Source organism: Lepus europaeus, chromosome 18 (assembly GCF_033115175.1).
Source record: "Lepus europaeus isolate LE1 chromosome 18, mLepTim1.pri, whole genome shotgun sequence".
Taxonomy (NCBI): Eukaryota; Metazoa; Chordata; class Mammalia; order Lagomorpha; family Leporidae; genus Lepus; species Lepus europaeus.
The window spans coordinates 7191181-7217899 of NC_084844.1; the positions used below are offsets into that span (position 1 = coordinate 7191181).

General features: G+C 52.1%; 1 protein-coding gene across 7 annotated transcripts in view; it reads left to right on the top strand.

Moving 5' to 3' along the window:
• The window catches only part of SLC39A11 (solute carrier family 39 member 11), a 412593-nt gene that overhangs the window by 258593 nt on the left and 127281 nt on the right, over positions 1 to 26719 (top strand). For 5 of the 7 annotated variants that reach the window (XM_062216930.1, XM_062216929.1, XM_062216928.1 and 2 more), the window contains one exon: positions 1469 to 1639. The exons of the other annotated variants lie outside the window; for them this stretch is intronic. In XM_062216930.1, coding sequence (XP_062072914.1) covers positions 1469 to 1639 — 171 coding nt within the window. The remainder of the gene's footprint in view (positions 1 to 1468; positions 1640 to 26719) is intronic. 7 annotated transcript variants of the gene reach the window in all.

Sequence of the window (26719 nt, forward strand, 5' to 3'; positions counted from 1 at the left end):
GCCGAGTGGAGTGGAGTGGTAGTGACATGCAAACCCACATGTGTGCCCACACGTATGTGCACACACACACACACACACCAGTGCGGCTGCCACCCAGGGAGGATTGGCCTTCGCCTTCAGTAAGTACTGTCTGGGAAGGGTTGCGATCCAGCTGAGACGGTTGCCCGCTGCAGGGATCAGGTCTGTGAATCAAGGCTGCCAGCCCTGCACTGCGGAGTGTTCAATAAATGCACGGTCCCTTTGTCCCCAGGGGACGGAGAGTGCGCCGTGAGCAGGACGGGGAGCTGCCGAGGGCAGAGTGGGCCCGCCCTTTGGACATTCTGGTCTCCAAATGGGGCTCCCAGGAGCATGGCCCCAAGAATGACCCCATGCAAACGGAAACCAAGGAGGGTCAGCTGGCGACACCCACAGGCTGGGTGCTGTAGGTGGCTCTCGACTGTCCCGTGGCACCTGAGCTGGATTGTTTCTCTCATCTCTCTCTCTCTCGCTCTCTCTCTCGCTCTCTCGCTCTCTGGCTGCATGGTTTCCTGTCTCTGTTTGCTAGTGCACGCCTGCTTTGTGTGTCTGCCCGATTGCCGCCCTTACTACATTCTGGCCTAGCTGTCCCTACGTCAGGTGGCCTTGCAGATTCCGTGCCCAGCCTGGGGCCACCCAGTGTCCCCTGGCATGGGATCCAGTGGGCCGTGTGTCAGGGTGACCTGGAGAGGAAGGTCACAGGTTATGTGACCTCGTGGGGCCGTGAGGGCCAGGAACACAGCCCTGGCGATGACAGTCGAGCCCTTCGGCACTGACTGTAGCCCAGACAGTCTCAAGCGTTCCTGCCTTGGGTGCTTCTGAAACCCCTAGGAAACAGGTCCTGTTGTGAGCCCCACCCAGCTGACCGGTGGCCGAATCAGGAAGGAAGCCAGGCAGTCTGGGTCTGGAATCAGTGCTCCTGACCACTCCCGGGCATTGCGAGGACCCCACACTGTCGCCTTGGTTAGTCCCTGCAGTGGGCGCTGAGGTCTGTTGAATGAATGAAGTGGAAGAACGCGCAGCCTCAGAAGCTTAGAAGTAGAACGTACCCGGCCCGTGAAACCTCACTATTGCTAGCCCAGGTGTCAACACACATTTAAAAGTTTATTTGAAAGGCAAAGAGAGGGAGAGAGAAAGATACCTTTCATCTCCTGGTTCGCTCCCCAGATGGCCTCAGTGACCAGGGCCGGGCCGGGCCAAAGCTGGAGCCAGGAGCTCCATCTAGGTCTGCCAGTTGGGTGCAGGGGCCCAAGCATTTGGGCCATGTTCCGCTGCTTTCCCAGGTGCATTAGCTGGGAGCTGGATCGGAAGTGGAGCAGCCAGGACTCGAACCAGTGCTCATACGAGATGCTGGCATCACAGGCGGTAGCTTGACCTACTGTGCCACAACGCTGGCCCCCAACACACACATTTTTAAAGCAGTCTCTGTACCCGTTCCTCTCTCTCTGCTCAGATAAGAGTGAGAACGGCGAGGCTTACCAGCGGAAGAAGGTGGCGGCTGCTGGCCTTGGAGGGGGCCCTGCTTCCCCGGCGTCTTCCCGAGGGAACCTGGCGCAGCCGGGCGGCAGCAGCTGGAGGAGGATCGCACTGCTCATCCTGGCCATCACCATCCACAACGTCCCAGGTGAGTCTGGCCCCGAGCCTGTGCGCCCGGGCCCGGAGGGGAAGCCGCTCACTTGGCTGGAAGAGGCGCGTGGGCAGTGGTGACACAGTGCTTTATGGAGGGGATGCAGGTGGGAGCACAGGTCTCTGTTGGCTTACTGTGGGGGCACCTCGGTGTAGCGTGATCATTTTACAATGAAGCCCATTCCGGCGGCTTGGAGCAGCTGTCCCTCTTTCTAGCTACGACTTTGTTCATTGGAGCATAAACTTGTTACTGTTTGCGATCGCTGTGGAGGGGGCCTGTTGTGAGAACAGGATGTGTCTGGGTCTGTTCCGTGCTTTTTGAACCTCGTGAATTCCGTCTAGCTTGATGCTGGGGTCCACCTTACCTGCTTTGTGTATGCGAGAGTCCTTCTGAAATGTCCTCACCAACCCTCTCCTAGTTAGCATTTTGGCGTGATTTGTTCTGTGTCTTCGGATGCATTTTAATTGTAATAAAAAAGACATGACGGTGCTTTATTTTGAAAATAATGTAAAGGAAGTAGATTTGTTTTAGTGCAATCAGAAGACATGGGTAAGCGTAAAAATAATTTTGTAAAAATAATAAATAGAAACAAATAAGTATATAAGTAGGAAAATATAAAGAATAATATTACAAAAATAAACTAAGGAAAGCTACTCCTGAGGATATGTTTTAGAAATTCAGTCCAACGGGGCCATCAAAGAAGGAGGTACCCTTCTCCGAAGGGAGGAGAGAACTTCCACTTTGACTATGACCCTATTGGAATAAGATCAAAGTCAGCGAACTCTAAAGGCTTCCATAGCCCTGGCAACTCATGACTAGAGCCTAGGGAGATTACTGACGCCATGAACAGGAGTGTCAAATTGTTAAGTCAGCAACAGGAGTCACTGTGTACTTACACCCCATGTGGGATCTGTCCTTAATGTGTTGTCTAATGTGAAGTGATGCTATAACTAGTACTGAAACAGTATTTTTATACTTTGTGTTTCTGTGTGGGTACAAACTGATTAGGTCTTCACTAATTATATACTGAACTGATCTTCTGTATATAAAGAGAATTGGAAATGAAAAAAACAACCTGGTGTTAAAATGGAAAGGGCATAGAAAATTAATTATTTTGAAAAAAAAATTATGTAGGATCTCTGTCTTTAATGTGCTGTACATTGCTATTTAATGCTATAATTAGTAATCCAATGGTAGTTTTTTCACTTTATGTTGCTATATGGGCAAAATGTTGAAATCTTTACCTGATATATACTAAACTGATCTTCTGTATACAAAGAGAATTGAAAATGAATCTTTACATGAATGGAAGGGGAAAGGGAGCGGGAAAGGGGAGGGTTGCAGGCGGGAGGGAAGTTGTGGGAGGGGGGAAGCCATTGTAACCCATAAGCTATACTTTGGAAATTTATATTCATTAAATAAAAGTTTAATAAAAAAAAAAAGACACATCTATATCCTAATCCTCAGAAAAAAAAAAGAATTCCAGTCCAACCTCCTACCTGTGAGTTTATTTTTATTTTTTGAAAGAAATTTATTTATTTTTATTTGAAAGGTAGGGGCTGGCTCTGTAGCATAGAAAGTTAAGCTGCTGCCTGCAGTACCGGTGTCCTGTTTGGGTGCCGGTTCAAGTCCCAGCCACTCCACTTCCAATCTAGCTCCCTGCTAACGCACCTGGGAGAGCAGTGAAAGATGGTGCAAGTCCTTGGGCCCCCGCTGCCCATGTAGGAGACCTGGAAGAAGCTCCTGGCTTCGGCCTGGCCCAGCCCCAGCCATTGGTGACGATTTGGGAAGTGCACCAGTAGATGGAAGATCTCTCTCTTTCTCTCTCTCTATCTCTGCCTTTAAAAAAAAATAAATACTTGACAGGTAGATTGATAGAGAGGAAGAGATGGAGAACTCTTCCATCCACTGGTTCACTTTCCAACAGCCTGAGCTGGGCCAAGCCAAAGTCAGGAGCCAGGAACTCCATCTGGGTCTCCCAGAAGGGTGGCAGTGGCCTAAGTACATGGGCCATCATCCACTGCTTCCCAGGCGCATTAGCAGAGAGCTGGGTTGGAAGCACAGAGCAGCTGGGACTTGAACCAGCGCCCTGATGTGGGCTGCAGGTGTCCCACGGTGCCACTACATGCTGCCCTACAACACCCACCCTGATGAGCTTATCTGGACAAGCTGTTTCAGCTTCAGAAGCCTTGGTTTGCTCATCTGTAGAATGGGAACAGAATAACATGGTACCTGGCTCATTTTGAGTCTTAGGTGCTAAATAATGGGTAGAGCTTTCAGAACGCTGCTGGGGCCTTGAGAAACAGGAGTCGTTCATGTTGGTGATTCTCCTGCAAGCCTCAGTTGTTAAACATTCTGATCTGGTTTTGGTTCTTCTGGACTCAAGTTTGAGCAGTCCCTAGGACATGTCCCCAAGTGATGTATTTTCCGAGTGTTTACAGAGCCCACAGAGCCGAGCGGATACCTAATTCCAGGAGCAGCCTTTGCCAGGGAAGAACTCGTCAGAGCCGAGACGTTTGCCCTGCATGGCTCACTCTGAAGTCACTGCGTAACTTCCGGTGTTCGTGCCGTGGGGGGAGCAGGGGGCGGGGCCAGACTGAGCGCGTTCCTCCGTGTGACTTGATCTCCTTTTGCTTACACGATGAAGACTGTCATCTTTAAAGAGTGAAAGTGCTGGGGTTGATGTGATATGATGGTTCATTTGCCTCGTGGGACACCCATATCACACGTCTGAGCGCCTGGTCCCAGTGCTGGCAAAACTGCTTCTGACCCAGCTCCCTGCTAACGCACCCCGTGGCGTGGCGGGGGTGGGGAACAGGTAGTGGCTCAAGTGCTCGGGTCCCTGCCACTCCTGGGGGAGACCTGGGTGGAGTTCCTGGCTCCTGGCCTCAGCCTGGCCCAGCTCTGGCTGCTGTGGGTGTTGGGAAAGGAACTAGTAGACGGACCATCTCTCTCTCTCTCTCTGTCTCTCTCTCTCTCTCTGCCTTTCAAATGCAATAATGAACACTCTAATAGATGTCACATAGTCCAGTCTATGTTGGATCTGCCTGAGGTACTCTATGTCCAGCCACCTTTTAAGCTCAGCTGTTCGTCCTGTGCTCCGTCTCTCCTGCCTCGGGCGTTTCCGTGGCGTGATTACACACGGGCTGGCTCTCCCCGCGTGTCATCAGCATCTGTCCCTCATTTTCCTCTGATCCCTTCCCCTTTGGGTTATGGGTAGACTTTTCAGGTTCGCTGTCTAGGGCTTCTCCTTCCGTGTGTCTCGAGATGAAGTCCACTTGGGACCCTAGTGCACAAAGATGACCCAAGTGGATCAATCCTGCCCAGAGGGCCTGGTTATCTCACCCCCAATCTCTTAAAGAGCCCTGTAGAAGTCGGTTTCAGCCTGAGGAGTGCTCATCGGCGGGGAAGAGAGGTACCTGTGTTGTCCTCTGTCACAGTGGGGCTGTCTTCCGGCCACCAGGAGCCCTTCTTGATCGATCCAGTGGGTTTAGAATTGGGTTCAGTGACCCTAGCCTGAGTGGTACCATGATGGTTTGCTGTTTCCCAGAAGAACAGAAAAACATGCGAAGATCCGGAACTCACAGTGTTGGACTACGAGCACCCGGCTCTCCTGCACTGGACAGCTGCTGCTGCGCCACTGTGGCCCCGTGTGCTCGCTTGCTGGGGTCGCGTCCTGGCTCACGTTGACAGAAGCTGCTGTGGCCCTGTGTGCTCTGAGTGTGTTCCTAAACGTCTGTGTGCTGGGATCTTGGCTCCAATGTAACGACATCGAGAGTTGTGAACCTTTAAGAGCTGGACCAGTGATCAGGATGGAAGGTGATTAGGTCATAGCAGGGATTAATGTAGTTCTTGCAGTACTGGGTTGGTTCCCACGAGAGTGGACTGTTGTAAGAGCAAGCCTGGCCCCTGCCTGCTCTATTTCTTTTTCTTTTTTTAGGTTTTATTTATCTGAAAGGCAGAGTTAAAGAGAGAAAGAGAGAGAAATCGATTGATTTCTTCCTTCCATTTGCTGATTCACTCCCCAAATAGCCACAGTGGCCAGGGCTGGGCCAGGATGAAGCCAGGAGCCTAGAACTCCATCCTGATCTCCTATGTGGGTGACAGGGGCCCACCTACTTCAGCCGTCTTCTGCTGCTTTCCCAGTCACATTAGCAGAGAGGTGGACTGGAAGCAGAGCAGCAGGGACTAGACCTGGTGCCCATATCGGATGCCTGCATCGCAGGCGGCGGCTGCACCTGCTGGGCTACAGGGCTGGTCCACTCGGTCTGTTTCCTGCTCTCCACCCTGTGACACCATCTGCAGCCACAAGGTCCTTACCAGAGGCCAGAGAGGTCTGTCTCATCTTGGACTTTCACCTCCACAACTGTGAGCTAAGCAAACTCTTCTCTACACTGTGTTCAGCCTAACAGCTGCTGCGTTACCGTGACACAGAATGGGCTGAGACCACAGGTGGAGGCAGAGCGCACTCTCCCAGGTGTTCCTGGCTGCAGTGAGAACTTTGCCAGAAGCAAAGCTGTGCTTGCAGCCAAATGCGTGGCCTGGCAGCAGCCTTTGACAATCCTAGGTCAGCGTGAGTTCACATACTATTTCTTCCCCAGTGAGAGACCCTCTTCTGTGTCATCGGGATTTCCCAATTCGAACTCAACCTTTCGTCTCCTTTATGGTGAATGCAGAAGTATTATTATTATTTTTTTTTGAAATGGAGACTGAGTGGCTCGTAGAAGTCTCCACTGTTGGCTTCATCAGTGTGGTGGGAAGGGCCGGTGCCGTGGCGCAGCGGGTGGAGCCACCGCCTGCAGTGCCGCCATCCCATATGGGAGCGTGGGTTCAAGTCCAGGCTGCTCTGCTTCACCAGTTCCCTGCTAATGACCTGGGAAGGCAGCAGAGGGTGGCCCAAGAGCTTGGGTCCCTGCCACACATTTCGGAAACTGGATAGAGTTCCTGGCTCCTGGCTTTGGCCTGGCCCGGCCCCAGCCATTGCAGTCATTTGGGGAGTGAGCCAGTGGGAAGAAGATCTCTGTCTCTGCCAGTCTGTCTTTCAAATAAAATGATAAATATTTAAACAAAAAAAAAAGTACGGTGAGTATAGTTACACTGGAGAACAGCTGGCTGGCTTGGAGCAAGAGTTTTAAAGGGAAGTTTTTATCCCAGCCTCTCCTTTTATTAATTACATTTTAATGTTGTGTTCTAAGTATTTTATTAATTACATTTTAATGTTGTGTTCTAAGTACTTGGGTTATGTTAGTACTAAAACAGATGACGATCCCTGGCCTCCTACAACTAATATTAGTGCAAGGTGAGACAGTCAATGAACATAATAAGAAGTGAATTATATGGTGAGTTAGAAGGTGGTTAGTGCTGTTTTATAAAGAACGGGCGGTAGAGGTGACGGAGTGTCAGAGCACAGCTTTGCAAATGTAATTAGAGTGCGGTGGGCGGTGGGGGCGCTCGCTGAGCTGTCCTTGCACTTGGGCCAGTCATGCGGATCTCTGGGAAACAGTGGGTGCTCCGCACAGAGAGAGCAGCCAGTGCTGAGGCCCTGAGGCTGGCCCTTGCTTGGCACCTGCCCGGAGCGTCCAGGAGTCCCGTGTGGCGGCAGCACGGTGAGTGGCAGGGAGGTCGCAGCTGTTTCCGCTGGAACAGGGCAGTGTTCTGAGGGGTTTCATTCTGCTCTGTGGGCGGTGAGCCTCTGCGGGGTTTGAACAGGGAGAGGAGGTAGGAAGGGTGCTCTCCAGGTGCTGAATTGAGATCCGGCCTGCAGGGAGGCCTGTTGGAGGCCCCTGGGGAATCCAGGTAAGACCAGGCTGGTGGCGCTGCTGGTGGTGAGCCCGGCTCTCCTGGAGCCTGGTAGGATTTGCTGATGGAGTGCACATGAGCTGGGAAGGAAAGGGGCGACCCAGGAAGGACCCAGCCATGTCGCGGCCGACTGGCCGCTGGGACGGAATTGCTGACAGCCGAGGTGGGGAAGGCCGCAGCTGGAGCCGGTTTTATGGGGAACCTCAGGGATTTGGGTTTGGACCGGGAGCTGCTACAAGATGGGTGGATGTAAGAGCCTGGGGTTGAGACGCGAAGTCTGGTTAGAGGTGTGCATTTGTGGATTGCTGGCGCATAGATGCCAGGCCCGTGACCCGGGATAAATCACTGAGGGTCTGAATGCACACAGATGTGGCTCCAAAGACCCCATGTGGCTCAGCCCTCAAGTCTCAGCATCTAAAGAGAGTGAACTCACTTGCCGTAACTTCCGCCAGCTCCACGCCCTCTGACGAGAGCCATTTCAAGAATCTGTGTGTAGCTGGCTTGTCTTTGAAAGGTGTCTCCTCGCACACTCTCCTTTGTAGTTGATTAAAAATCTAACTGGAGCTGTGATGCCTCCGAAATTCTGGGTTTTCAGGTAGACTGTTCACAGTGACTCAACAGATAGTTGAATTTTTTGAAGATTTTTTGTCTTTGCTGGTTCCATTTTGTATGTCCTGGGGATGACATACTATTTAATTTTTTTTTCTTTTGTAATGTAGGAGGAGAAAGGGAGGCTTATTAATGGATGCCCTCTCTCCCAGAGGCTTCTGGAGTGAGAGGAAACACCAGTAGACATGGACGCTTGCCAAGAGCGCCAGGGCTCGTGGTGAATATGCAGGTGCAAGAGCAGGTACCTTTTTTTTTTGGACAGGCAGAGTGGACAGTGAGAGAGAGAGAGAAAGGTCTTCCTTTTCTATTGGTTCACCCCCCAGTGGCTGCTGTGGCCGGCGCACCATGCTGATCCGAAGGCAGGAGCCAGGTGCTTCTCCTGGTCTCCCATGGAGTGCAGGGCCCAAGCACTTGGGCCATCCTCCACTGCACTCCCGGGCCATAGCAGAGAGCTGGACTGGAAGAGGGGCAACCAGGACAGAATCCGGCACCCCGACCAGGTCTAGAACCTGGTGTGCCGGCGCCGCAGGCGGAGGATTAGCCTGTTGAGCCGCGGCACCGGCCAGCAGGTGCCTTTTTAAGCTTCCGTGGTGCAGGTGCATCGTCCTCCTTCAGAATCCAGTAAGAGCTACGGACCCTCTCTGGAGAGAACGTCAGCTGTGTGCGTCCCGGCCTGCCGGGCTGCCGGGCTGCGTGGACACCTCAGGAATGCATGGCGCACAGTTCTGGAAGCTGCACGTCTTGGATCAGCACCTGGTGAGGACCGGGCTGGGCGCTGGTTGCAGGCGGCCGCCGTCCTGGCCATGTGTCCTCCTCACGTGGTGGCACAGGAACTCTCTTTAAGAGGCCCCTCCTCTCATTAACAAGAGCTCCACACTGTGACCTAATCACCCCCAGTGGCCCCACCTCCTATTCCATAGGGGTGGGGAAGACGGGACGCTGACTGACAGCCCGCAGGGGGGAACCCCACCTGCACGCGTGGTAAAAGGCAGACACTGCCCAAAACCACGTGGAGACAGACACTCCCCGTTCTCCTCCCGGCTGTCTGAGTGCCTCCGTGGAGCCGGCTCGGGGGCACCAGGCCACAGGAAAACGATGTGCACGAGGAATGTGATTTCTGTGGAAGTGACTCCACACTGCAGCTTCTGGAGTGTAGTGCCTCTTCAATCGCTTTTAATGCGCTGTCGTGAAGGCTGGAGGGCCCTGAGCCTTCCAGGGATCCCTGGACCTCAGGAAAGCAAGCTCCTTTCTCTGTGTGTGAGTGGAATTAAAAAGCCACTGGCAATTGAGTTCCTAGGAATCCCTTTCCATGCGCAGTTTACGGGCTCAGCGGTGGACTCAATATTGATGCTTTTTATGTGAGCTACCTTGGAAGCTTGCAGGGATCCGAGAGGCTGGCTCCTTCCAGTACGGCTCCCTCTGGAGGTTTAGGGGGCTGTGGTAAATTGCCGCCATAGCTGCTTGGGACCGGCAGTGGATGGTTCCGTGAAGCGTAGCGTGCACGGTGCGTCATGAATTTCGCGTCTTTAGCAAAGTTAATCACCCCTTCCTTTATGACACCTTGCTGAGTCCTCTGTCACAGCTGTGTCTGTGATTTGCAGCCGTTTCAATGTGTCTCCCCCACCCCCATACGTGGGGCTTCCTGCAAGAAGATGCGCGCCGCCCCTGTCGCAGCACGTGGTGGAGCTCCCATGGGTTCAGCCTGCAGCAGGCCGTGGAACCCTGGGGTGACTGGTCTGGTTCCTCACCTCCACTCTGGTGTTATGGGCTGGGTCTTGGGCCTAAGTTAATGTTCCAGGTTCTTGCCTTTTACTTAGAGAAGAATTCTAAATACAGGTACAGACGCGGTAGGCAGCGTGGTAAACTTTATGTTCTAAGTGAGCCAAATACACAGGCCCACCAGGGCTTTCGTAAGGGCCAAGAAAGGGAGATGTCACACCCTGCCCTGCTCATCCTGAGTCCACGTGGAGGGGAGAGTGGGCTGCCCGCTCTTCCCAGCCTTTTCTGCACTTAGGAGAATGGAAGTTTTTCCCTGGTACCACCCCACGTCCCAGCTTCACTCTGCTCAGATGCCAGAAACCACGGGGGCGTTCTCAGCAGCTGCCAATCCAGGCTCAGTCAGTGCGCAAGCAGAGCACCTCTCAACACACGACTAATAATAATAATAATAATACTCTCGTAACACTAAAGGCTGTTGTTTACTGGGGCCTTTAAAAGCTCCAGACATTGTGTATTCCGTGTGTGCCACTTAGATTTTTTTATTCCAGTTTGGAAATGGAGACCCAGAAGGGTCAAGGGTCCAGCCCAAAGCCACACAGCCAGTTCTGGGGACGCAAGCCCAGCAGGTCGGCTCCGGGGTGCCTCTGGCTGAGGTGAGCTCCGCTGTGGGTCACGGGGTTCCTTGGAGATGGTGGCGGAAGTGTTCAGGGGCTTCCTGCTTTTTTAAGATTGCCACATTGAATGTGAGCGTCTCCAGCACCACGTCGGTGTGTTGGCGTGGTTCTCACTCCATACGTACTGGGCTCACTTCAGCTTGAGACTTGGATCTACGCACGGGGCCTGCCACCGTGGGTGCTTCACAGAGCGGTGCAGAACGAGGCTCCCCCCACCCTCACCCCCACCAAGTGAGTCCAGGACCACGCAGATCATCCCCTGGAGGGATGGGACCTGTGCAGCCTGTGGGGTCCTAGAGGCTGGCGCTGGACCCTGCAGCCACTGGGGGCTTGACTAGCTCAGTAACCTTGGGTATGATCATGGGAGCCTCAGTTTTCCCAGCGGTAAAATGGGAATAATATCTGACCTTGCAGTTCAGTACTAACTGGGATGACAGCAACAGAAGTAGGCGGGGCGAGCCACTGTGTTACCTGCTCTGGGGATGTTTCCAAAAGTTCATGGAAAACGCAATTAATTGCTGCAGAAACTTTTGAAAGCCGCACATATGAAGCGTCTTTCAAAAAGTTCCTGGAGGGGCAGGCATTTGGCCTAGCAGTTAAATGTGGTCATGTGTGCCCGGGTTCGATACCTACCTCCAGCTCCGAGGCAGACCCTGGGAAGCAACAGCAATAGCTCAAGTGAATGGGGTCCAGCCACACCTGTGAGCGACCTGGACGGAGTTCCCAGTTTCTAGCTTCAGCCTGGCCAAGCCTGGCCACTGTGGGCATTGGGAGAGGGAACCAGTAGAGGGGCACTCTCTGTCTTTCTTTCTCTTAAATGAATGAATTAACATTTTAAAAATTCTTGGAAAATACATATTATGAAATAATTCACAAATTCTCTGTGTGGATTTAGAAGTTCTTCTGCAACAAAATATATGTATCTTTTCATCCCATTTTTCCATGAACATGTGCAAGTAAGCTCATGGTAAGGGCAAATGCACCTGTTCCCTTCCCCCACCCCTTCTTCCCCCAGCCCTCACCTCTCTCCTCCTCCTGGATCTGCCTCACTTTTTTTTTTTTTTTAAAGATTTATTTATTTATTTGAAAGGCAGAGTTACACAGAGAGACAGATGGAGAGAGAAGAGAGAAGAGAGAAGAGAGAAGAGAGAGAGAGAGAGAGGTCTTCCATCTGCTGGGTCACTCCCCATATGGCCACAAAGGCAGGAGCTGCACCGATCCAAAACCAGGAGCCAGGAGCTTCTTCCTGATCTCCCACGTGGGAGACTTGGGCCATCTTCCACTGCTTCCCCAGGCCACAGTAGAGAGCTGGATCGGAAGTGGAGAAGCCGGGACCAGAACCGGTGCCCATATGGAATGCTGGCACTGCAGGCAGCGGCTTTACTCGCTACGCCACAGCACTGGCCTCTCCGCCTCACTTTGACGCTCAAAGGTCATCTGGTTCTGGGGGTGGTGGTCAGAAGTGGGGGCGTCTCCTGGCTTTAATTTCCCGTCTCCGGCGGGTTTCATTGGGAGATGCTGCTCATTTACTCCAGGAGTTTGGAAACACTGTAATATTCTCCTCTAATTATCTGTGTCTCGGTGGGAAGTCTGACATTATAATTAGCACGGGCTCCTCCACGGGATGACATTTCGCTCAACAGCTTGCGTTCTGGGTGTGCACTGTAGCAGAGGCTGGGAGCAGACTTCCAAATTACACCTTTGGATCTGAGGATGAGAACCGACACGAACGCTCTGGGGGTGAAATCGCAACCATGGGATCCCCGCGTGACCCCAAACGAAGGTGGCAGGGCGACTTCGGATTCCCTGTCGTCGCCCGCCGTGGGCCACAGGCACCCAGAAGCCTGAACTCAGCTGTCTGGCTGCCAAAGCCACAGTCTAAGGCTGCCCTGGGATTAGGGTTAAAATCAGAATTCATTTCCATATCTACCCTGTTATGTCATCCTCCTACCTTTATGTAAATTCAAGGGGGAAAAGCAAGAGAATTTGAATAGTATAGTGGTGGCACTTAGAGTTTCTGGTAGCTGCCAGCTGCCTTTCTCCCATGGCCGGGTAGATACTGGCTAGAAGCTGGCTTTAGTAAGGCCTCTTAGGTCTGCACTGTCCAGTATGTTAGCCCCTGGCTGCCTGTAGAACTCTGGGTTTACGTGTAAATGAATCAGAATTAAATAAAAAAGTAAACAACACAGCCCCTCAGCGGTAGTCACATGTCAGGTGCTCCGTGGCCACAGGCGCTAGTGGGTCCCACGCTGAACAGCAGATACGGAATATTCCTGTCATCACAGAAAGCCCTCCTGGACGATACGGGTCTTAGACCTACAGTAAAAATCATCACAGGTTGTTGGCTGTGAAGAGCCTATGGGGGCCAGGCCATGTGGCACAGTGGACACCTGCATCCCACATCCAACACTACTGGATTCCGTGCTTCCGATTCAGCTTCCTGCTAGCGCACCTGCGAGGGAGCAGATGGTGGCTCAAGTGCTTTGAGTTCTGCCACCCACATGGGAGACCTGGACGGAGTTCTAGGCTCCTGGCTTCTGCTTGGTCCAGCTCCAACTGTTGTGGTCCTTTGGGGAATGAACCAGTGGATATCTCTCCCTGTCTCTCTCAAATAAATAAATCAACCTTAAGGGAAAAAAAGGGGAGACTGGCGTTGTGGCATAGTAGGTTAAGCCTCTGCCTGCAGTGCCAGCATCCCATCTGGGTGCCAGTTTGTGTCCCAGCTGATCCTCTTCTAGTCCCGCTCTCTGCCTGTGGCCTGGGAGAGCAGTGGAAGATGGCCCGAGAACAAGAACCCTTGTACCCACATGGGAGACCCAGAAGAAGCTCCTGGCTTTGGATCAGCCCAGTTCTGGCCATTGCGGCCATTCGGGCAGTGAACCAGCGGATAGACCTTCCTCTGTGTCTCTTCCTCTCACTGGCTGTAATTCTTACTCTCAAATAAATAAAATCTTTAAAAAAAAAAAAAACCCACAACCTGTCCAGGCTTGCCTTGGGAGGAGTTTTGTTTGGAGAAGACCATCTAAGGTGCTTCAGAAAATGAATTGAGAGATCAGGTTAATTTTGATGCAAAAAAAACCCTGAAATCCATGCACATGAGAATTCTTCAAATAATTCATGAAAAAATGTGTATTACGGATTTCAATATTTTTTCCCCCACGTGGAATGGCAAGGACCTAACTACTGGAGCCGTTACCTGCTGCCTCCTTCGTCTACACAGCAGGAAGCTGGGATTCAGAGCACCTGCTGGCTGGTGTTGCCCCCAGGTGCTCCCGTGGGGAACTGAGGTGTCTGAGGCAGGGTCTTAGCCACCAGACCAAGTGCCTGCCCTTTGGTGTTTTAAAAATAAGGATGCTACAGCCATCGCTGTGACGCCGTCGCTCTCAGCTGCTGTTGGCTCTGGCCTGTTCTCTTATTTCCTGAGCGGGGGACAGAGGAGGATGAGGGTCTTGTGCAGGGAACTGTGTAGTGGCTGGTGATTGTCATGATGTCCAGCATTGCAGGGAAATGGAAAGAGCCGCTCCGAGGACCCCAGGGCCGGTGCCCCGTGCATGCCCCTGGGTATCTGCATCGTCTGCACATAGACACTGCCTCCCCGCTCAGGGCCACACAGCTGGTCTGTGTCAGCTGAGCCCCTCTGGGGGAGCAGCCCCCACACTCACCGCTGACCCCACTCGAGGTTTGAGGAAAGGACGCTTAGTATCACACGAAGATCACCAAAGCGTTGACTGTAGGGACATTACCCAGCTTATCTCCCCGTGCCTCTAAATGAGATGTTTATTTTAGAACACACTGCTCGCGAAGGCCTTGCCTCCCTGTGGAACCCATCTACGTCATTTCTTCTTGTGTATTTTCTTCCCCTTGGCTGGCGGGCAGCTCAGAGCCTTAAACTGCCGCCTACTGATAAGAATGAAGGGCGTTCTTAGTGTCTGAGACTCTGGCTCTGGGTTCTTCTCCCACTTTACAGCTGCTTGTTGCACTGCATTTTAATCTGTTTCAAAACATGGAGGGTCATGAATTAATTGGCAATATGGTTTTCTTCCTGGATTGCCAATTTTCTTCCTTTTGTTTCCTGGTCACAGATTATATTTCTGATTCAGATATTAGGTTATAGTGGGGACTGGAGACCAGGTGAGCGGGATGTAATCTGTTTGCAGTGTTCAACCACTTAATCAACCAGTGCTTTCTGAACACTTTCCCTGTGTGATGCCTCTAGATCGTGCCTACCCAATAGAAATACAGTGTAAGCTACATAGGGACTGGTACTTTTTTTTTTTTTTAAGATTTACTTATTTTTTTGAAAGAATTACATAGAGAGAGCGAGAGAGATCAATCGTCCATCTGTTGGTTCACTCCTCAAATGGTCCCAATGGCCAGGGGGCTGGGCCAAGCCTAAGCCAGGAGTCAGAAGCTTATTTTTTTTTTAAGATTTATTTATTTATTTGAAAGGCAGAGTTACAAAGACGCAGAGGCAGAGAGAGACAGAGAGGTTTTCCATCCACTGGTTCACTCCCCAGATGGTTGCAATGACGAGAGATACACTGATCCGGAGCCAGGAGCCAGGAATCTCTTCCAGGTCTCCCATGCAGGTGTAGGAGCCCAAGGACTTGGGCCATCCTCTATTGCTCTCCCAGGCCATAGCAGAGAGCTGGATCAGAGGAGAGCAGCTGGGACATGAATCGGCACCCATATGGAATGCCAGCACTGCAGGCGGTAGCTTTACCCTCTAAATCACAGTGCCAGCTCTGACCAGGAGCTTCTTCTGCGTCTTCTGCGTGGGTGGCAGGGGCTCAAGGACTTGGGCCATCTTCTGTTGCTTTCCCAGGTACATTAGCAGGGAGCTGGATTGGAAGTGGAGCAGCTGGGTTTCAAACTGGCATCTCTATGGGATGCCGGTATCACAGGCAGCAGTTTTACCCAGTATGCCACAACGCTGGCCCCTGAGAAATGGAGAGAGACAGAGAGACAGAGACAGAGAGAATTCCCATCCTCTTATTACTCTCCAAAGGCTCACAAAAGGGCGGGGTGGGTGCGTGGGGACTGGGCACTCCATCCAAGTCCCCCATGTGCATGGCAGGACTCCAATCACTTGAGCTACCACTGCTGCCACCCTTTAATGAGCGGCTTAGCCACTCAACCAAATACTCACCCCATGTATGGAATTTAAAGCTTTCTACGAGCGATAGCAAAAAAAGTAAAAAGCAAGTAAATTAATTTTTAGGAATATATCTTTAATATAGCCAAAATAGCCTTTCAACATGGAATCCATATAAAAATCGAAATATCTTCCTTTTTTGAAATCCAGTGTGTATTCTTGGATGATAAATTTTCAACAGTTAAAGTGACAAAATTTAGCATAAGTTACAATTCAGTGAAATCCTCATTTTCCCAGTAGTGCTGGCCACTTGTCAAGTCTCTCTCTCTCTCTCTCTTTCTCTCTCTCTCTCTCTCTCACACACACACACACACACACACACTTTGCAGGACAATGTAGAAGGACTGAGTCATCACAAGTCAGTACATTGAATGCAAACCTTCAGATCCAGGGAGTAATGTTTCCTTTGGGTTAGTGAACACAGGATACTGTGACAATCATGCAGTTTTAAAAATTGTCTACCGCACTGAGCGTTGCAATTTATTCCCGGTCTCAGGACTGATTGCCAGTGTTTGCATCCAAAGGAGAGGGGGTTGGAGGAGACAGCAGGAACTCCCTGGGCAGGGGCAGGTAGGAATGGCCAAGGTCACGGGCTGGATGCCAGGCTGCACTGTGCCTTCCCTCTCATCAGTGAGGTACCACTGGAGCTGGTGTGTAGCCACAGCACTGACCTACTTGCATGAGTGCGGGCAGAGGGTCTGTGTCGGACCTGGTCTTTGCCCGAGTTTCTCCTTGTTGCTCTATGGAGCTGGGTGGGTCCTGTAGGCAAGGGTGCAGTGAGAAATACGTTCAGACCCTTTCTTGCCCCGGGAGGGACCACCAGAGGACAGCCCCTCCTGCCGGGCTGCTGCCACTTTCAGGAGGCACAGGTGTCAGGGGTGGGCACTCGGCACGGGCACAGCAGCGAAGACGTCACCTGGGATGCCCACATCTCGTACTGGAGTGAGCCCCAGCTCCGCCTCTGACTCCAGCTTCCTGCACATGTGCACCCTGGGAGGTGACCGATGATGGCTCAAGTAGTTGGGTCCCTGCCACTCGCACGGGAGACCTCCGCTGAGTCCCCAACTTTGGTCTGGCCCAGCCCTGGCTGTTGCAGGCATCTGAGAGTGATCCAGCAGACAGAAGATCTCTCTCTCTCTCTCTCTCTCTCTGAAAACTACATTTTTAGAAAGGCATTATTGTGAAACTCAGTAGGAATCTGCAGTTCCGTGTGATCCGTGCTGGCTTGATGGAGATCTTTGACATAAGCTTGATTTGCTTTTGCTCCACTGTACAGAGTTTTGCAGCTTTTCTAAAATTTTGGCTTATAAAAATACCCAGCACTTTTCATATCAGGATTTTCCACCCAGAAACCATCTGATCTGTGATGATTCTCTCTCTCTCTCTCTCCCATGTTTAGGGGAAATTAGGTGGCCTAATTTGTTCCAAAGCTGCAGCAGATAACATGTTTAATCAGCTGATAACATTTGAGGTGCGTACTTTATAACAGTCCCAGCTCATTCATATTCATATATGCTAATTTTAGTACACATTAATTAGGTGTTTAATAAGTCCCTGTTTATTCCATTTTGTCTCCGTTCCCCTGATAGCTGTTACGGCGTGGAGTTGAAAATAATTAAAATGTTACTTGTGTTCTGCAAATAACAATTAACCAAGGATGGATTCTGAAATCAAAATTCCATTTGCTTTTCCTTTCTTTGATTAAGCACAGGGAGTGAACTGACGTCTGATGTGCCTTCAGGTCCACTCCTCGCTCTGCTGTTTGCCTGCCTCTCTGGGTGGTGATTGCCAGTCGAGCTCCCCACTTAGCAGGGCTGTGTCATGACCTGAACAACCTGCGTTGCTTCGGGCTCCCTTCTCGTTGACATGGAGACTGTGCGGAGGTGATGAGCTCCGCACGCGGCTTTGGGAGGAGAAAGGAGAGGATGCGATTCCCTCCACGGCATCCAGCAGGGCGCGTCAGTCTGTGCTGATGGGCTCAGATCCCCACCGCCATGCTGGGTTCCCAAGGCATTTCAGGCCGGCTGTCCTTGCGCGCTCCGCTCTTTGGAGGCTGGAAACCAAGCGCACAGCTGTGTGTTTGGGGCATTACCCGCCAGGGGCGGGGAGGGCGGCGTTTTGTCTGCCCGAGCAGGGGTTGGGAGCTCCGGGGAGCATACCAGGGTACTTCAAAACCCCGTGCAGCTCAGGCGTCTGGTGCAGCACTCAAGACGCGGCGGGGCTGCCCACCTCACCTGCTGGAGTGCCTGGTCCCGGTCCCAGCTCTGCTTCCCCCTCCAGCTCTGGCTGTGGTGCACTCTGGGAGACAACAGGTGATGGTTCAGGCACTTGGATCCCTCCCAGCCACCTGGGAGAGCCGGACTGAAGTCAGCTCCGGGTGGAGACCTAGCCCATCTGTGGTTGTTGTGGCATTTTTCAAGTGAACCGGTGGGTCGGAGATCTCTCTACGTCTTCCCTCCTTTCAAATATGTGAAAATAAACATTTTTTTTTCCAAGAAGTCACAGAACACCGTAGCAGGCACCATGAAGCTTGGCCATACAAGGAAGATACTTGAAGGGAAAAAAATGGGAAGAAAAATTTTTTAAGTTCTTGGAAAAATGAAGTTAAAAGGTACATTTATTTTGGTGCAAAACAAATGTTTAAATTCATGCATCTCGGGGCGGATCATGAAAAACATTCATAGGATATCCTGGCTTTCAAAATATTTGTGCCCAAGTAAACTTTTTTTTAAAAAAAAGATTTATTTATTTATTTGATAAGGAGAAACAAAGATCCATCTCCCAGATATTGATTCAGCTTTCCAAATGGCCACAACAGCCGGAGCTGGGCCCATCTGAAGGCAGGAGCTTCTTCTGGGTCTCCCATATGGGTGCAGGGACCCAAGCACTTGGGCCATCTTCCACTGCTTTCCCAGGCCATCAGTAGAGAGCTGGATTGGAAGAGGAGCAGCTGGAACATGAACCAGTGCCCATAGGGGATGCTCATTTAGCAGAGGCATAGCCCACCACACCAAAGTGCCAGCCCCCAAGTTAACTTTTAATTCTGTCTTTCCAGGGACTCTCTGAAGTACCCTCTTTGTGTATTTTGTCTTGGGTCCAGGCCAGAAGCTCTTGGGCATGCCCAGCGTCCCCGCAGGGCGGCTGTCCCCACTCCGACTCCACTCTGACCGCTGCTTCCTTCCCTGTATCAAACCCGAGCAGCTGACCCGAGCAGCCCACCCCCGTGGCTCGAGCCCCACGCTCAGCCACGTGGGCTGTCGTTCCCTCTGCTTTGCAAAAGGAGGTGTCACAGGTGGAACTGCCGTGAAGCCTTGAGAATGAATTCCATCCCTTCTCCCCCAGAACTGTGCCCCAGAGAGAGAGTGAACAGGGAGAGGGATCCCAAACACATCTGTTGTGCTGATGCGTTAACTTCATTAGGAAACAGCTCGAAGCTCCTGGATTTGATTTAGGGCCGCTGGGAGTTCCCGGATTCCCCGTCACGCACGAGATGGAAGGGTTGGGAGTCAGCATTTGCTCCTTCCATCGTGTTTAAAAAATAACTGCCCCCGTGAGTGTGTGTAAGGTAAGAACGGCTTCTCCCAGCTGTGGATTCCAGATCGGGAGGGAGGCGAGTCATTCCGGCCCACTCCTGCTTCCTAGGGGAAATGAGGAGGATGAGGTAGGGTCGTGGGCCCCGGCTTGCTTGGGAATGAAGGTACCAGATAAGTCGCAGTCACCCTGATGACCGGCAGTGGCCCGAAAGCACGCCCTGCCGCTCGTTCCACTCCCCAATTCCGTTCCCTTTCATCCGCGCGGCGCAGCACGCATCAGCTCTCTTCTCTCACTCTGATTAAAGCTCGGAGCTGTCATTTTTGGGCCGTTTGTTCACTTATCCCTCTTCTCTGTATTCTCCGTGATTCTTCCTGCGTCAGAGGTGCAGGGGGAGAGGCCGAGGCGCGCTTGCGAGTCGCTGCCTCCTGTTCTCAGGTGCGCGTGGGGGCCTCTGAAATGTCGGCAGGGCCGTGTGGGCATTTTCTCTCTTCTGCTTCTAATCAAATGCTTTTCTCCAGGCTCAGTGAAGTCACAGCGACGGTGGCGCCCCTGCCTTCCTTACCCGGGAAGGGTCCTCCAGGGTCAGCCTCCCTTTCACGCCGGGAGCAGGGGTGCAGGGAAACACAGCTAGTGGGCCGAGTCGCTGTGCACCGCCAGAGGACACAGGACAAAGCCGGTGGAGCTGCAGGCACTGGGGAACTCGGTGTCTGGGCGGTGCCAGGATGCCTGCAGGGTTTGGTGAGGATGTTGGAGGCCAAGCACCTTTACCTTCCATGGCTCCCTGGGCTCTGCCTTGTGAGGGGCCAATGGCTGGGCCCTGATTTGCTTGGTCCTAGAGGACCCAGGATAAGCGTCAGGTCGTACCTCCCAGCAATTCTGAAGAGTGCCCTGTTGCTTAGAGACAGGGATGGTGCCTGGCGTGGAGATAAGGTTGTCAAGGAAACCAAGCTGCAGATTCCCTTGTTTTTCTCTGGGCTGCTGGACAGAAGAGTGGAGGAGTTTTGCTCTCATAACTAGAAGGAAGTATCTCTCTTTTCCACATGTGTTTTTTAACGACTTGATGTGTTTGTCCAGGTGGGTGCTGGCGTGGCAGAAGGATGGTGCATTTCACGTTGTTCTTTCTGTCAGCAGCGCTAACATAGACAGGACTCAGCAGCCACTTGAATCCTGGTCTTTCTCAGGTGTGTAACTCTCGTCCCTACTGCTCTCTCTCACACCACTGAGTTTGATTCCATTTATTGTCCTGACTTTCCTTGTACTATTGGGATTCTCTTCCTGGCGATTGATGGCAGCTTAACCTCCTCCCGCTCCACCCCGACCTCCTTTTCCATCTCCATATATGTATATGTATATGTATATGTATATGTATATGTGTATATATATATATATATCCTTAATCCCACCTGCACCCTCAGTGCCCTCCTCGCCAGGTAACATACCCCGTTCTTAGGTTCTGAGGATTAGAAGGCCATTGGCAGGCCACAGTAGAATTCCTGTATGGTTTTACAGTGTGGACGGTGGGCCACCATCAGAGTCCAGAATGAGCGGCTCAGCTTAGCGTTTGGCAGAAACCCATCTGTCACCGCCCCGTGTGCCCTCCTGGGCGAGGTTAAGGCCCCACATGGCACCACCTTGGGCTTTTCTAGTGTGGAAGAATCCCTGTTTCTCTCTTGCTTCATTGTGGTTCTTTCTTCTGTGGCCTTGGGCGTCGGGCCCAGAGTAAGCTGGCCATGGTCTCCCCGTCAGTGCCTGTGCTACAGGGTACCCAGTGGTCTCTCTTCGTCACCACGGAAGGGAGGCTCCTGCCAGCGGTCCCTGTCTCCATAGGAGTCTCTTCTCTGCTTCAGTTTGTACAGGCCGTCCCCACTTCCTCAGGCCAAGGGACTCTGCATCCCGGGTTGGCTGTAGAATTTTCCCTCCAAGTCAAGTTCCTGTGATTCGTGCACGTGTGCCCTGCTGAGTCCTCCCCCAAAGCCTCCCCAGCAGGCCCTGCCTAGCGTAGAGCAAGTGGCTACTTAACCGAATGAGCTCACATCTTGTTTTTGTTGATTTTTTTTTAAATGCTGGTGTTGTTGGGTTGTAACTCATACACCACGTAGTTCACCATGTGAAGTGCACAACCTAATGATTTAAGATTTGATTTATTTATTTGAAAGGCAGAGTTATAGAGAGGCAGAGAGAGAGAGAGAGAGAGAGATCAGTCTTCCATCTGCTGGTTCACTCCCAAAATGACCGTAATAGCCAGAGCTGCACCAATCCAAAGCCAGGAGCCAGGAGTTTCTTCAGGGTTTCCTACGTGAGTGCAGAGACCCAAGGACTTGGGCCATCTTCTACTGCTCTCCCAGTCCTTAGCGGAGAGCTGGATCAGAAGTGGAGCAGCCAGGACTTGAACCAGCGCCCATATGGGATGCCGGCACTGCAGGCGGTGGCTTTGTCCACTACGCCACAGCACTGGCCCCCAACCTAATGGTTTTTAACATAGTCACACAGTTGTAAATGAGCACCACAATGGAACCTAGAACATTCTCACCACCTCCAAAGAAACCCCTGTTACCCACCCTCCTCTGCTACCCGCAGCTCTCCCACGAGCCCAAGGCAGTCACAAATCCACTCTCTGTCCCTGTGGCCGTGCCTCTCCTGAACATATCCTGTGGGTGGCCTCTTACATGGCGTCTCTTGCTTTGCATCATGTGTTCAAGGTTCATCCCCGGATCGGTAACTTCCTTTCTTCTGCTCATGGGGTGGTATCCCCGTCACATGGGTAGACCACCCGGCAGCTAACGGGCACTGAGGCTGTCTCCATCCTGGGACCAACATGAATAGTGCTGCCATGAATGTTCACATGTGAGTGTGTGTGTGTGTGTGTATGTGTGTGAACATGTGTTTCCATTTCTCTAGGTCTTTACCCAGGAGTGGACTTGCTGGGCCATATGGTAGCTCCGTGTTTAGCCTTTTGTGGGGCTGCCGGACCATTTCCCATCCCCACCGTCAGCTCACCGGGGTTCTGGTTCCCCCACATCCTCACCCACACGTGCGATTATATGCGCCACTGATGGCCGTCTTTGGCTGCCGAAGTGGCCTTGCCCGGGGTTTCCATGGGTGTTTCCTTGATGGCTGAGAACCACGAGCCTCTGTTCACATGTTTGCCACACCAGTTTGAAGCTGAAAGTGTCCACAGCACCAGTTCTTACTCTGGATGTCACAGGTCCCTGTGAATATCTGATCAAGCTCTTGGAACCTGTCCCTAAGTCTCTGTGATGCACATTTATCTGATACTTTATTTAAAAAAAAAATTGATTGATTGATTGATTGGAAAGGGTTACAGGGAGAGAAATCTTCCATCTGCTGATTTACCTCCCCAGTTGGCTGCAGTGGCCAGAGCTGGGCCGAACCGAAGCCAGGAGCCAGGAGCTCCATCCTGGCCTCCCACTGTGGATGGCAGGGGCCGTCTTCCGCTGCTTTTCACAGGCCATTAGCAGGGAGCTGGATCGGAAGGGAAGCAGCCAGGACTTTAACCGGCGCCCATGTGGGACGTCAGCGTCATAAGCAGCAGCTGTACCGGCTGCGCCACAGTGCCGGCCCCGATGGTGATATTATTTATAACACAGTGTCATGGAGTTTATAAGCCCCCTGGACCCGTGGGCTCCTGATCTAATCCCTTTTCTAATCTCCCTGCTATGGCGGAGCAGAGTATACCTCGGTTAGCTTGGAAAGAAGCAGGAATCAAACTCCTCCTGGAAGGAGATCTGGGTCATATAGAAAGTGGATGCGTAAGCAGCATGGTGTCTCGGCACTTTTCTCTCCTCTTCCTTCCTCACCTCTGATTCTGCTGTTACTGTGCCAAGTTCAAGGTCTTACAGTAGCTCACTCAGGTTTTCCTGCTCAGCTGCAAGAAACAAAACCACATTTTCCTGAATGCGAGGACATCCTCAGTGACAAGTCCAGGAAGACAAAACGCACTGCCCAGGTGACGAGCAGTGGCAGTCGCGTGGCGTCGTTAGTGTGGACATTGCTGGTTGCTCTGATTAGAATTGCCGGTTTGCCTCTGGGCGTCAGCTCGGGGCTGTCCCGTTTGGGTTCCTGAGCACGGTTTGATGGAAAGAAGGAGCTACTCTCCGGCCAGTGACTCTGTGTAATGACATAGGTGTTGGTGACCCAAGAACTGGAACAGGCTCACGAAGCTGCTCTGTGGCTTGGAGGGAGGGGGGAGAAATCAGGAGAGGCAGGGGCCAGGCTGGGATGGGGTTGATTTAGGGACATTGGGGTCTGTGTCTCTTTAAAGACTGCAGGGGCTCTGTTCGGCTGCTGTTGCCTTAGACCAACAGATGTGTGTTACTGAGGTCTGACAAGCCGACTGAAAAAAAAAAAAAAAAAAAAAAAAAAGACGGTGGAAGCAGTCTCCCAGGATGGTTTTCTGGAGAGCCTGCTGGCTTATTTACCCTCAAGGTTGGCCTCTGGCACTCGGCGTAGGGGAGGAATAGGGAACTCAGCCTTAGTGTCAGAGGCCGGTGACCTGGCGGCACTCTGTGTGCCTTGGGCTGGAATGAATGCAGCCCCCATCCCCCTGCCCCGGAGGTCCTCCATGGTGTTGGCAGGGTTGGTCCCTTCCTAGGCTCTGAGGGGAGACTCTCATCCAGGCTTCCTCCGCTGCCCTTCACGCCATCTCCCCTCCATGTGGGTGTCTGTGTGCACATTCCCCCTTTTTTATGAGGGTATTAGGAGCCCACTCTACGCTTGTGACTTTATCCTAACTCAGACGACCATACCTGCACACAGGCCACATGCTAAGGTATTGGGGCGCAGACATCAACATGGGAATTGGGAGAGGGATGTAGTTCAACCCATGACACCATCGTCCAGGGAGGGGGGGAAGACTGGGTAGAGGACATGTAACTAACTATTTAATCTGCTTTAAAAATCTTGTGATGTGATTATGAGCCAACTCTAACCTAACTAGGCCCTCAGATTAGCGTGTTAATGACATGATGATTAGCGTGTAGTTGGCATGGAGCTGGGAAGGTCATTTGTGGGATGACTGAATCTCTAATCCAGACGATCTCGGCAGGCTGGGATTCTGATAAGCCCTCGCAAGATGAAAATAAAGAGCAGTGGGGACCTACGCGGAGTCCTGAATACAGAACCCCGAAGAGCTGATGAAAGTGTGTTCCGGAGCAGGAAAAGGAGCGTGGGTGTTAAGTCAGTGTTAAGCTCAGTCATTCATTGATTCAAGAAATCCCCAGGGCCTCCCTGGAGGTAGGAGGTCGCCCGGAGTCCAGGTGAGCCTGGTGAAGTTGTTCCTCCCAGAGCCACGGCTCCATCTGCAGTGGTTTGCTCATGCCTTGAGGTGTGCACACTCCTCCAGGTACATAAGGAGGGAGAGCGAGGGCGCTCCACACCTTCAGCTTATGGGCAAGAACCCCCAGCAGTCTGGGCAGGAGACGTGGCTATGGGAGCAGTGACTGGGAGGGCCAGACCTCTCAGGTGGGAGAAGAGACGGGTGGTGTGAACTACGTCCTGTCTTGGGTAGAGCAGCTTGGGTTTGTACTGCCTTCACTCGTGGTCTGGAGGGAGAACCAGGAGGGAACGGAGGCTAACATGAGACTGTTGTTCCCACCCGACAGTGGGGTCCCAGCCTGCCACGTTCCATGGAAAATGGAAACTTTCCCGAGTTGGAAATGCATTTAATATCCATCATCCACTGTCCATGCCAGCTCTGCAGCACAGCGCCCTGTAGAGCATCGGTGGCTTCCTCCGTGGCTGTGGGACTCACCAGGCGCCGTGGCCGTCAGCCAGCCTGAGACAAGATCAAAATCCAAGGCACAGTTTCTACAGAATGCGTGTCGTTTTGTCCTAAAGATGAAAACTCCAAGTGGAACTGTCCCAGGTCAGGGAGCAGCTACACAAGGAATGACTTCTTCCTAGTCAGAGCCGTGAGAAGATGAAGTGCTCAGGCTTGTGTTGTCCTAGCCAGCACCGTGGGGCACTTGCCGTTCTTATTCTGCCCTTCCTAGGAAAACAGGCCCCAGCACTTGGCATAGCCAGCCTGTGTCTGGTACCAAGAGTCGTGAGGTTGGAAAGTGGTCATGAGCTCACTCACCGCTTCCTTCCCTGGGCCCCAGCGTCTGCAAGGAGCTGTTTGCATACTGACGAGTGGATTAGAAGTAGATTTTACTTTTGGAAAAGGAACTCTGTTCTTCATCTGTCTCCACTTAAGCTTCAGGCCTGGGTCGTGGTGTATGAAATCTAATCTCCAGTACCAGGAAATGATTATTAATTTGAACGCTTCCCTAAAACCCATCAGACACTCGCGGAGTGTTAGTTTGGGATGATCCATTCTCTGGCTGTGCTGTTGACACCAGGGAGGGCTTGGGTTTGTTATGTTGCGCTTCTCTGTGCATGGCCAGCTCGCAGTGAGGGGATTAGGGGGCCCCAGACGTGATTGACAGACACCTCGGCAAATCCGCATCAGCCCCTCCATTAGCCTGGAACGTTCGGCTACCCCCGCCACTGTCCTTAATATGCTAGCTTTGTGCTCGGAGACGGTTTGCAAATGTTCTTCAAGTGATTGTGCCAGGGCTTTACAAATGTTTTGCTGCTAATTAAGAAAGGGAATTGGATGTACTCTTGCTGAGCTAATTTTTTTTTTTTTTTTTTGCTCTCCCTAATAAGAGAATGGGGGGTAGGGAAAAGAGCAATAGAATCAGCAAAAAGATGTTCAAAAAAAAAAAAATCACTGTCTGATTCCATCAGTGACCAAAACTATGTCTAGAAGTGCGTTCCCATTAGAACAGCCTGCACCCCACCCACGCCCACTGAGGTGTAGGGATCCCCAGGTTCAAGTCCAAGCTGAGAATTGCAGTTAGGGAAATGAAAATGGGCCCTACAAGTGGGCGACCAACTTCAGGAGCTTGGTGCCGCCCCCAGAGATGTGGGCAGATGGTCTTGAATGAAGCACCCACAGATGAGTTCCCTAAGGGGTTTTCTGACTTCCCTGTTAGGATAAGGGCTTGGCCGCCCACACAGAGGATCTGAAATGATGGTTTCTCCTCCCATTTGAAAGAATCCAGGCAGCCCAGCACAGGAAGGCCAACTCTGGAAGTCTGCACAGGCCGTAAGCCCCGTCTAGTATAATGCATGGTCTGCTCCTTTCTTCTAGTTCAGTATCCCCCTGGAGCTCCGGCCATCACCTGCCCCTTTAGATAGGACCAGTGAGGACAACGTCAAACCCTCTGCCTTCTGGAACATTCTAGTCCACGGTGTTGTCTTACTGTGGAAGGGGACAAGATGGAATCTGGAAGGCAGCAGCACCCCCCACCCCACACGATGGTCTGTCAGAGCGTCTGCAAACCAGCGATGCGCCGAGAGTGACCTCTTGACAAGGAGCCCCCATTCGAGATCACTCCCTGCCGGCAGTAAGGTGGCTGGGCACCCACCCGGGTCTGAAGCCTGGCCCAGCCACTCACAAGCGTTGTTGGGCAAATTACTGAACTTCTCTGAACCTTCAGTCCCTCTCTGTAAGATGGAAATGATCAGCTGTGCCTTATGGCATTCCTGTGACCAACCTTCTACCTTCCCAAAGCAGCAGAT